Raw genomic sequence first — 12,901 nt, 5'->3', positions numbered from 1 at the left:
AATGTACCTGAATGAGAAAGGTATGTGTTATAAAGGAATTTGGGTTTTTCTTTTTTTAAGTCATCTATAAATTCAGTGTCTCAATCCAAACCTGTAGATTTATTTTCTATGAAATTTGACAACTGATCCCAAAATTCATCTGGTCAAGGGAATGCACAAGAGTAGGCAAGGAGGGGCAGGGGTTTGGAGATGGGAAAGCCCAGTAAGAGGGAAAGGAATATGTCTTTAATACCCAAACATAACTCGAAGTTAAAATTGTTTTTAACATGTGTGAACAAATAGCTCATTTGAACAAAACAAAGTCCAGAAACAGAGTAGTATTATACAGAAGTGTTTGGGATGTGATAAATTTGCCATTTCTAATAAATGGAATTGAAATAACTGCTAATTCATTTGTGGGAATGGAAAGAGAGTAGTTCCATATGTCATATCAAATGCAAAATCATAATCGAATTCCACTGATCTATTGAGATAATGGAGATTTATTTATTGATGAAGCATGAATTTCTACCTAAAAAGGCATTTCTGGTTCTTTGACTCTGGTTAAACAATAATATAGGTAAATAAGTCACTTTTAGTATGTACATAATAATTAAAATTAACATTGTTTATTAAGAGCACGTATTTAATTTGCTAGGATTGATATTGATGTGTCTAAAGTATGTAGACATCCAGAGATCATTGGAAGCTAAGGAATGTGTATCATCACTAAAACTGGCAGGTCTCTCAGTCCTCACCTACCTGTAGTCCTCTGAAAAAGCCTAATGGTATTCCTCAGGATCTTGTTAAAGGACGATGACTTGCTCCAGATCAGTTACATAGTCTAAATAACACCATCTTTATGCCCATTCTTCCTGTGCTCCATTTGAGGGAAAAAAACAGCCTTATACAGTGAATCAAAATGAAACATCCCACTGTGAAAACTTGAGCCATGCAGTACCTGTCGATGTATATTATACAGATGTACAATTCTCTTCCCGTCCCATTGACATAAAAAAGTATACAACGAATTTACTGCTTTTCATGTTTAATACAAAAATTACCAAGTATTTAAATTTTTTTTCATTTGGTTATACAGGCAGTAAATATAGTTAACTTGGATTGTAAATCTTTGATAGTATACTTTGCTTATTTCTAGGGAAAAGTTGCTAAGCAAAGAATAGTATGGATAAACTTGGGAGGAAGATTGTAGAGTATTTCTAAAGTTAGCATTTGTATGTTGGTTAACACTTTATTTTTACCTAAATATTAAAGTAAGCCCCTGCTAATCTCTGTTGGATGACATTCTTAGACTGGACTTTATATCCCTGCAGGAAAAAACATAGCTTTTCAATGTTCTGTGACTTGAACCACCTTTTTCTCTAGTGTGTTCAAATAAGTGAGATTTTAGTGAAGTGTCATAACAAAGTTTTTTGTTGTGAATTATTTCTTAAGTGTAATTACCTCTCAACTACTGCCTGGTCAATTTTACTTACTAATTAACTAATTTAATCTTTCACACTGTTAATCTGACTTGTTAAACTCTGTTAATCTGGTGAAATTTCAGGAAATTCAACAGGAGACCGATATCCCTGAAAGAGAACTTGTTAGAGCCCTGCAATCCCTCGCCTGTGGTAAACCAACACAGCGGGTCCTCACCAAGGAGCCCAAGTCAAAGGAGATAGAAAATGGTCACATATTTACAGTTAATGATCAGTTCACGTCCAAACTACACAGAGTCAAGATTCAAACAGGTATCTGAAATTATCTTTTTCTCTTAAAAATTACATACATATTTTTTCTTAGAAGTTCTTAATGTTGGATTTCTATTTTTTAAAAAGTAATGTTTTTCTGTCTGCTGCATGAAACATAGACTTAAGAGATAAAGTGACTTTTATCATTGTATGTTCCTGTCAAAATGCAGTTGAATCCAAGTTCAGTAAGCATTTGAAAAACTAATTCATAGTGTGAACAAGTATTATTTTCATATGGTTTTCAGCAAGTGAAATACAATTTTATGAATGTTTTCTTATTAAAAATTGCTTTTAACTGGTTAACAACTAGTCAATGAAGTCTGCTTTTAAAACTGATTTACAAATTTTTCAAAATTGTGAGTTATCTATTTAAAATTTAATCTTTAGATTCAGCTATTTATATTCTGATAAATATTTGTTAAATTTCGAAACTTTAAAAACCATATTATTTCTCTAACTTAAAAACAGAGATAACCCTGTTGTGAACAGTTTTTGGTTCAGCTTTTTTTAGGATGACAGTAAACATCCTATCTATTGTATATTTAACAATGTAAGGTGTATATTTTCTATGTATTTAAGAAGGCAAAAAAGCACTTCACCTTTGCTGAATATTTAAACTCTTAGTGTAGCTTGCTACCTGGTTTTTAGATGAGCTTCCCAGTGATAATTTGTCCAGTACATCTAATATATCTGTGTAATAAAACCTGTGTTTATTAATCTAATAAAATCATATCTGTGTATTTTAAAATAAGTTAAGTGTTTAAAATGACTTCAATTTTCTGATTTTTATATATTAATAATAAAAGATAAAGTCTTAAAATTTTTTTTAATATTAAGTATACAGTTGATTGCCAGAATACACTGATTCAAGAACTTTGTATGTACACTTTAGTTTTTCTTTTTGACTCTAAATAGGATATTTTTTTCACAGCAAAGTGGTATCTCTTTACAGCCATGACTACTTTGTTTATTCATTGGAACCCATATCATTGATCCATATCTTTGGGACACAGATGTATGTTAAAAAATAGAACAGTGCTAAAGGGTGGTTGTGGAATAAAATATCTTTGTCACTAGTGTAAGACATAAGACTGCAGTTTTGGGCAGAGTTTGGATTTCAGAAGTTACTTTCTCAGATTTGGAGGATGTGTGGTGATACAGATCTGAATTACCTAGCCTCAGCCTGCTTAATCCTAAATTAATGTCTTTGTAATTCAAGATTATATCATGCCCAGCTAATATCGTCAGATAGTATTATGATTATTTTAAAAAGTCATCTTCATAGATTTTTTATTTTTGGTGTTAAGTATGTAGTATATATGTATATAGTATTTTAGATTTCATTAAAAAAGAAATACAGTTAAATGTGATGAAAAATTTGACTAGATGACCTTTTTTAAAGTTTTCAGCTATCAAATTCCGTAAAGAAAAACGTGTTTCATTTTTGAAATGGTACTTAGAATCTATCTTGGCTCTTACTGATTTTTGTGGAAGTTAAAATTTTCTCTCTGGTGCTAAGTATATTCCTCCTGATACATATAGATACTTAGGTATCCACTTACGCAGCAAATATCCTTGTTATGCTTCTCTTAAACACATTATGCCAGGCTCTGGGAGTGAACTCCGTCCTCACATTTTTAAAAACATAATCCACAGTCTTGGAGTATATTTATTTAGGTGACCAAATTTAGATGAAATAAGTGCGTTGTTAAAAAAAATTTTTCCCTCCACTGTTTTATCTGTTTTCACATCAGCAGAAAAAGTGAAAAATGCTGTAATAGACACTCAATTAAATTTTGCCACATTTGCTTAAGCACCTTTATTTCTACCTTCCCATTCCCCCTCTCCCTTCATATATGTTTATAGTTCCTGCAGCATTTGGACTTAATTTGCAAACATCATAACATAATTTGCAAACATCGTAACACTTTTCCCTTAAATACTTGAGAATATACTTATCTCAGAATTAAGATTTTACCACGAAATTGTACTATATCAGACCCAGAAATTAATTTTTAATTAGAAATTCTAAACATCTATATGTATTACCCATATTTGCATGTCCATGGTTGTTTCATTTTCATAATCATATTTTTTGGGTCCAGGAGTCACTCAAGAGCTCCACATTACAGTGATTTTAATGTTTCTTTAGTTCTGTTTAAACCAGTGTCTCTATCTTTGTTTTTCCCCTTATGGTATGGAATTTTTGAAGAAAAGCATTTTTCTCCTTTAGTTGAGCATTTTAATCTAATTTTATTCTTTTTCTTGTTAATGTGTTGATTAATTTGGGAGAAGACCCTGAAAGTAGAATTCTTAACCAAGGAGTTCTAATTAGAAATAACTGAATGGGCACATCAGAATGATCTTCTGAATTGTAGTCTGCTGTCTCATGGGTGTGCCCAGGCCTAAGTCAGCAATATTTTATGTGGTGCTTTGTAATATTTCAGTTTTTACTCCAGAAACTTCACATCTATCTACTATTGATAACCAAATAAACTGCATCAATTACCACTTTTCTTTCTCTGCGACTTCAATTAGAGCAAGGTTATAAGAGAAAGAACTTTTATACTTAAATCTTGAGAAGTTGGCTTGAAGACTGGAGAATAACAGAGTGAGACTACTCTGAAAGAGTGGAATGTAGTTTACATTGTTGTTCAGTTGCTTAGTCAGGTCTGACTCTTTGTGACCCCATGGACTGCAGCATGCTAGGCTTCCCTGTCCTTCGCTATCTCCTGGAGTTTGCTCAAACTCATGTTCATTGAATCAGTGATGCCATCCAACCATTCCACCCTCTGTTGCTCCCTTCTCCTCCTGCCCTCAGTCTTTCCTAGCATCAGGGTCTTTTCCAGTGAGTCAGATCGTCACATCAGGTGGCCAAAGTATTGGAACTTCAGCATCAGTCCCTCCAATAAAAATATTCAAGGTTGATTCCTTTAGGATTGACTGGTTTGATCTCCTTGCAGTCCAAGGGACTCTCAAGAGTCTTCTCCAACACCATAGTTAAAGCATCAATTCTTCAATGCTCAGCCTTTTTTATTGTCCAGCTCTCATATCTGTATGATTACTTGGAAGAACCATAGCTTTGACTATACGGACTTTTGTAGGCCAAGAATGTCTCTGCTTTTTAATGTGCTGTCTAGGTTTGTCATTGCTTTTATTCCAAGGAGCAAGTGTCATTTAATTTCATGTCTGTTGTCACCCTCCCCAGTGATTTTGGAGCCAAATTAGTGATATTGTGACATTTAGGAATTACTAACATAAATGACAAATTGTTGAATAATTGATGAGGTGTCCAAATGGAGTTTTGTTAAGAGACATTCTGGTGATACTTTAAAATTTTTTTATTTACCTAGCTAAATCTTGGCAATACATGCTCTTTTGTCCTCTTAAAGTCCCCACGTTTCTCCCATTTGATGTGGTTTTGGTGAGGCTTAACTTGAAGTCATATTGGTAAGATACTACTTAACATCTGGAAGTCGCAAGCAGTGAAAATGCTTCACTGATAATCTTACTGCTAACTATATGTGGCTACCATTTTTCTTCTAGGAAAGGAATCATTATAGTCTATAAAAATAAAATTGGTTTTATTATCTCTATAAAATTAAGCTTCTAATATTTAAAAAGAAAAATCCAGAATTAAATTTAATATTCAGTAAACTTTGAATTAGGTACTTTTTGTATGTTTATTTGAATAAAAGTATGTGTATAGTATATATTCAGAGGTTGAAATGGATTTTTTTAGGTTAAGGTTGCTTATAAATAATTTTTAATTGTGTGTGAAATTTGCATGATAATCACATGGTAAATGTCTTTATTTCTCTTGTAGTTGCTGCCAAGCAAGGTGAATCCGACCCAGAAAGGAAAGAAACAAGGCAGAAAGTAGACGACGACAGAAAACATGAGATAGAAGCTGCTATAGTGCGGATAATGAAATCTAGGAAGAAGATGCAGCACAATGTGTTAGTAGCAGAGGTGAGGACTCTTCCAGACAGCACTGATGTGGAAAAGGCAAAATCACTGTAACAGCTTAAACTTAGGAAAGTACTGTTGTATTTTAAAATACAGTCTTCAAATTTGAAAACTGTAGTCAATTAACACAGTATTAAAAACCTGGCACTTTCTTGACAGTTAAGCATAGCTGAGCATCAAATTATGTGCACACCTTAAAAACAAACATGCTTGTAGTAAAGATGTAAGATCTTTGTGAAGCCATTGAAACAGTGAGGAAAGAGGTGATTAGGGTTGAATAAAGTATTGGGTGAAGATAGAGAACCAAATGAAGACAAATGGGAAGAGAAACTGACAGCATAGGAAATAAAAACGAGGAGTGGAGGATGACTGAGGCCCCTAGCTTGATTGGCTAGATAGAGGTTGGTTTCTTTAACTGAAAAGGGAAGGGGTATGTACTGCTGTGTTCCACAGGTCAGTTAAAATCATTTTTATAAGTTGACTTTGTATTACATTGGCAAAGGAAGAGAATTATGGGTGAATGGTCAGTAATTTCAAAAATCATTTAAAAACCAAATCAAGTAAACATTTAATATGTGCTGGCAATTAGGTGACTGATTAGTTTTCCCATTTTCATTGGACTGGTAAGAGTGAACATTTGGTGGCAGTGCCTTGAGAAGTAAATGGAGCTAAAACCAAGTGAGTGGCTTGTCCTTTGGGATGCTGTCTTGTGGGCAAGGGCACAAAGAATAACACCTAGAGGATTATGTGTTGAGGTGAGGGCATCTGAACATTTTTTTTCTAGATGGGAACACCTTGTGTTGCATTTATAGTCTAAGGATAAAGAAAGGATGCTTAAAAGCAAAAGGAAAGAACAGGGATGAGGGATAATTGATGTACTAAAGTCTAGAAAAAGAAAGGCAAGAGAATTGTGTAGAGAATGCACAGGCAGTTAATGTGTTAATGGATGCTACTGAATACCTCTTCCTGAAGCCCAGGGCAGGAGGCAGGGGTGTTTCTAAAGAAAGGTTGATACATGCTTGGATAAACAGGTTAAGTGCAACATGGTGGGAGTTAGAGGAATTTCACATGAAAATGACTTCTTTTCTTACGTAAAACAGGATGTGAGGTTATGGTGCTTGGAAACTTGCTATACTATAAATTTGTATTATCAGTCTGTACCAGAGTTTGGCAGCCTTTTTTTAAATGGCATGAAAGCACCTATAGATAACAAATGAGGGTGGCTGTTCCAGGAAAAATTTAAAACAGGCAGTGGGCTGCATTTGCCTGTAGGGTGCGATTTGTTGACTCCAGGTCTACACAAAAGGTATAAACACTACAACTTAGTAAAGAACTGAATATGGCTTTTGGGGTGTTGTAGAATAGGTGCTTATGAAATAGAACCAAAGGAATTGAAGGTACTGTTGCGACTGCAGCTAAAGTGATCTTACATGAAAGAAGGAGGTAAGATCAGAAGGATTTAGATTCTCATCTCTTCTGGTTCTGTTTGCTGCTTACAACTTGTCATTTTTCCTCTCTGGCTTATTTTCCACTTTTGTAAAATGAGACAGCCAACTTTGCAGGGTTAAGAGTATCAAATAAATATATATAAAACTGACATATATAGAGAGTGTATAGTCAGGTTGCAGCTACTGTGCTGTAGTTAACTGTTTTATTATTACTAATGTAACAAGACCTAGAATCCTGACAGCTGTTGAAGAAAAGAATACTAACAGTAGCACTCAACTGTGGGACAATGCATTATTCTGCATCACATCTATTAACTCATTTAATATACACAACAACTTCATGAGGTTAATAATTTCCCAAGGACCCAGAACTAGTAAGAGAGCTGGAATTTGAATCTGAATTGGGATAGTAACTTAGAAGGCACTAGATTATAGCTTCAAAGTGGTTAAACTGTAGGGTGGTAATAAATTGATATGAATATATTCCAACTAATTCATCTGCTAATCCATTTGTAATCCTCACATGAGGAGATATGTTCTAGCCAGCCACACAGGACGTTTTCAACAGTATCGTTTTTAATTTTCATAGTCAAATTACTGAAGTTTGATCTGAGTCTTAAAATGGTACATCATTTCATTTCAAAGATAATTGTGTGTTTATATGGAAATATTTTTTGTTTCCAATTTTCTGGTAGAAGTTAGTTTATTTTTTAACCTTCTCTTTTAGGTAACTCAGCAGTTGAAGGCTCGATTCTTACCAAGTCCAGTTGTTATTAAAAAACGTATTGAAGGACTTATTGAGAGAGAATATTTGGCACGAACACCTGAGGATCGCAAAGTATACACATATGTAGCATAAAATGCGTTCAGAAACTTGATTTATTATTGGACTGTACTCTTCGCATGGACTGGGAAGTTCTTTTAAATCATTAAATATTAAGACGACCATCTCTTCTATTAAATTACAGTACATGTTCTAGACCATTCAGATCAAGCCTTTACTCCCTTTGAGAGTTTTCAACATCAGTTGATTGAGCTTCAGGCTTTACAACGTTTATCCCTGTAGAGATCATCTTTACAGTTCCTCGGGAAAATGTGAATGTGCTGAGTTTTGTTTTCAATACTGTATGAAAACAGGAAAAAATAAAACAAAATTTAGAAAATACAGCTCATTAAAATAAAAATTGTTGGATTTCATTTCCCCAGGTCTTCAGTGTTCATGTAATTGTGTTTTTGTAGCGTTGCTTAGCACTTTGCACATTGTATAAGTTGGGTAACAATAATGGTAAAAGCAGTGACACGATTCCCAGTTATCTCGCTCTGCTTAAGGCATTTCTTTAGCTCGTCTTGTTTTAATTTAAAGGTTTGATTACATACAGAGACCCAAGCATAAAATTTGAGCATGCTTTATTCTACCACTTGCACTTACTAATCTAATAGCCTTATGACCAGGAACCTTTGTTTTGGGCTCAGTACACACCCTGATTTGATTTTTCCCTACTGTAATTTGAGATGTCCCAAATTCTTAACAATGATTAGGTTTTGTTCTGCATTATTTCTAGAGAAAGAAAATATTTTAGTATGTATAAATTGTACAATAATTTTTTGCTGTTGTATGCACTGCTAATAGTGGATTGTATAGGGCAGTGTTTATTTCACTTATTGTAGGCAAACACAAATGAGTTTAGTATACATATACTCACTAATTCAAGTATGTCAGAGCACAAAGTTGGCAGCTGGTTATATTTAATTCAGCCCCTCTGAAAAGCACATGTGGTCTACACTTTGTTTCTAAATATCTTAGGTTCCCCCTCTCAAATATATATATTTTGGTGAAGCTGGGATCCACTGTTAATTTTCTGCTTCAGAATGCATTCTAAAGATGCAATAAATATGATTACCTTAATATTTTTTAATAAGATCTTCAGTTCTTGCAGCTGCAATTTGGAAAGTGATTAAGCAATATTTTTCAAACCTGATGATTCTTGGATATTTAGCTCTTATAATCCAAAGAGTCATCATTTTATGTTTTCAAAGATGTGCTTTGTGCTGAAGATTCACGTCAGTTATCTTGTGCTTCCAACTTTCACCAATATTTTTTACCTGACTGATCTGCCAAGGATTATAGTTCGCTTTAACTTCAGAGTATTTTTATCTTCAATTTTATTTAATTTTGTTTCATTTTGTTTTCATAAGACAATGTTTCAGATATGTAATTGGGGCAAACCACTATAGATTTCTGTTGATAGAAAGATGAAATGTTACTAATAATGTCACCAACTGACCCTTGGTTGACTATGGTAAACTGTTGATACATTTATTAGAATGTATGTCTCAGAAGGTGATATCTGTTTAAATTTATGGTCAAGTTAAAACTGAATTCTAATATGGATTAAAAATTCCACATAAATATTTTTCCCCGTGCGTCTTGGGTTATAATTTTCCTTTCAGACTTGGAAATATGCTCTTATTGCATTTAATTTCGTCTCCATTTGTACTGTAGAAATACAGGCCTTATGCTCTTCTCAGTGCTTTCCAGTTTTGCATGATATACAAGTGAAAGCTACATATACAAGATACATATACAAGATACAAGTGAAAGCTATCATGAACATTATTCTCAGGATGCTTTGACCATACTTGAGCGGTAGTCAGTCAGGTGTAACATGGGAAGGTGAAAGGTTTCCCTTTCAGACTTCACACAATTGGAATTTCTATAATGATAGGGTGTTTATCTACAGGAAAATACTGGTATTGCACATTTCATTATTTTTTTTAATTGGTCTCAGTTTCCAATTAAATGATTTATATATATATAAAAAACTTTAGGGAATAGAATACTTACTGTCAAGTTAATATGAAAGATGTAAAAACTTCCGTTTGAAGTCTAAATGAGACATTAAAACAAAAATTTAGGTTGTGGTTGAATTATTAAAAATCAGTCAAGTTAAATTTGTATCATCGTCTCAAGTATGGATATACAAATCACACGTAGAATTCAGAGACACACTTGTTAGTTTTGGAGAACAGGTTTGATATCTATGCTTCTAAATGCTTATAAATACATTAAAACATTTCTGAATTGCAGTTGAGTTGAGCGATCAGCGAATGCAGCCGTTTTGCATTCAGTTGCATTTCAGTCAATTGCAGTTGAGTTGAATGGTCGGAAAATGATGCTGTACTGAAAAACAAAATTGGATCACCCAACATGTTTTAAATGTTTTAGTGCATTAGCTTTATTTTAGTTCATAAAGCTCATAGTGATACATTTTGACGTTGCTTTCTTTTCAGCAAGAGGTCATTCATGCTGTTCTTTGTTTTTTAATGTCTTAATCTCAAACAATGATTCTAACCATTCATTTAATCCTGTTGATGTGAATAGATTTTGGTGACTGACTTGAAGAATTTTAAGGAGGTTGGATACATAGTTTTTCAGTTGCAAAAATGATGTACTCTTTGTCCACTTGTTTAATTGTAATTCTCTGCTATCATTTTTGAATCCAGGACAGTGTTTATTTTGAATTGTTATATAGTTATATTATTTAAAGATTGAAAACTCATTGCAATTAGGGAACACACAGCCTCACGAAATAAACTTGTGGTTGTGATTGTAAGGTTCTTATGTCAGTGAATTTTAAAAGGGGGCGGGAGAGGGATGCATGTCTTGCTAAAGGGTATATTAAAATCACCCGTGTAGCACTGTAAACATAGACAGGTACCACCACCACCCCCAAAGATGCTGGTGTACTCTCTTGGCAGAAATCTCGTCATAGCAAAGCGCTGACGATGCTCCTCCCCCCAGAGTGTACATTGCGTAGCAGGAAAGGCTTAGGTGACAGGCAGTGACCTTACAATTATGTCTGCATCCCTAGGAGACTATTTTGCATGATCTCAGCCTTCTAAGTATTTAGTTCCCAGTTCTAGAAAACAATTGAATGTTCATGCCAAGTAATGTTGCTTTTGTTTACAGTTTTAAACACATACTTTGAATAAGCATCACAAGGTTTCATCTTTGCCTGCCTTATAGCCTTGTTTATCACAGTGTCTGTCTACAATGCGGGAGACTCAGGTTCAATCCCCGGGTTGGGAAGATCCCCTGGAGAAGGAAATGGCGATCCACTCCAGTACTATTGCTTGGAAAATCCCATGGACAGAGGAGCCTGGTAGGCTACAGTCCATGGGGTTGCAAAGAGTTGGACACGAATGAGCGGCTTCACTTTCACTTTTCACTTTCACTTTCATCTCATGAGTGCTATTTTTGTCCAAGTCTAGGGAGGAGAGCAGTGAGCGTACCACAGTTGTAGATCATGTATTCAATATGGTGCATATAGTCAGGCAGTACGTATTTTGTGCACTATCAGTACGAATATTAAAACATTTCGGGTTAGCAAAATCGTTTAAATCATTTCTGTTCCCCAAAGCAGAAACAAATATGTAAGTGTTAAACAGTGATATAATACTTACCACCATGTGCCAGATGGTATTCTGAGTGCTTTGTGTATGTTGTTTAACTTAGTTGAAACATGGTCTCCATGAGATGAGAACTGTTGATTATAACTATTGTTGCCCAAGCTTAATACTACTCGTTCAGTCACTTAACTTGTCTTGTTTCTTTGCGATCCCATGGACTGCAGCACGCCGGGCTCCTCTGTTTTCCCCTGTCTCCTGGAGTTTGCTCAGATTCATGTCCATTGAGTTGGTGATCTAATCATTTCATCCTCTGCCTTTTCCTTTTGCCTTCAGTCTTTCCAGCATCAATGGAAAAAGGAGTTGGCTCTTCCATCAAGTGGCCAAAGTATTGGAATTTCAGCAACAGTCCTTCCAATGAATATTCAGAGTTGATTTCCTAGAAACTCAAGAGTCTGCTCCAGCACCACAGTTCAGAAGCATCAATTATTGGGCATTCAGCCTTCTTCATGGCCCAACTCTCTCACCCATACATGACTGCTGGAAAAACCATAGTTTTACTATATGGACCATTGCTGGCAAAGTGGTGTCTGTGCCTTTTTTATACGCTGTCTAGGTTTGTCATGTCTCTCCTTCCAAGGAGCAAGCATCGTTTTAAGTTCGTGGCTGCAGTCACCATCTGCAGTGATTATGGAGACCAAGAAAAGAAAATCTTTCTGCTTGTACTCTTTCCCCTTCTGTTTGCCATGAACCGATGGGACTAGATGCTGTAATTTTAGTTTTCTGAAATTTTTTTAATTTAAATTTATTTTAATTGGAGGCTAATTACTTTACAATATTGTATTGGTTTTGCCATACATCAATATGAATCTGCCACGGGTGTACAAGTGTTCCCCATCCTGAGACCCCCTTCCACCTCCCTCCCCATACCATCCCTCTGGGTCATCCCAGTGCACCAGCCCCAAGCTTTAAGCCAGCTCTTTTCACTTTCTTCTCTCACTTTGATCAAAAGGCTCTTTACTTCTGGGCTTTCTGTCATTAGGGTGGTGGCATCTGCATGTCTAAGGTTATTGATATTTCTCCTGGCAGTCTTAATAGCAGCTTTAGCTTCATCTGGCCTGGCATTTTGGATGATGTATACTCTGCATATAAGTTGAATAAGCAGAGTGACGATATACAGCCACCTTGTACTTCCCCAGTTTTGAACCAGTCTGTGTTTCCATGTTTGATTCTAATGTTGCATTTTGACCTGCATACAGGTTTTTCAGGAGACAGGTAAGGTAATCTGGTATTCCCATCTCTAAGAATTTTCCAGTTTGCTGTGATCCACACAAAGGCTTTAGC

General features: G+C 35.0%; 1 protein-coding gene across 3 annotated transcripts in view; it reads left to right on the top strand.

Moving 5' to 3' along the window:
* The window catches only part of CUL3 (cullin 3), a 105,340-nt gene extending 96,993 nt beyond the window's left edge, over positions 1-8,347 (top strand). For all 3 annotated transcript variants that reach the window (XM_069574675.1, XM_069574676.1, XM_069574677.1), the window contains 3 exons: positions 1,547-1,733; positions 5,560-5,705; positions 7,878-8,347. In XM_069574675.1, coding sequence (XP_069430776.1) covers positions 1,547-1,733; positions 5,560-5,705; positions 7,878-8,009 — 465 coding nt within the window. In that variant the 3' untranslated portion in view covers positions 8,010-8,347. The remainder of the gene's footprint in view (positions 1-1,546; positions 1,734-5,559; positions 5,706-7,877) is intronic.
* The last annotated feature ends 4,554 nt before the right edge of the window (positions 8,348-12,901 follow it).

This window comes from Ovis canadensis, chromosome 2 (genome assembly GCF_042477335.2).
Source record: "Ovis canadensis isolate MfBH-ARS-UI-01 breed Bighorn chromosome 2, ARS-UI_OviCan_v2, whole genome shotgun sequence".
NCBI lineage: Eukaryota > Metazoa > Chordata > Mammalia > Artiodactyla > Bovidae > Ovis > Ovis canadensis.
The sequence above is the reverse complement of the archived record's forward strand: the minus strand, read 5'-3'. Positions and strand labels throughout refer to the sequence as shown.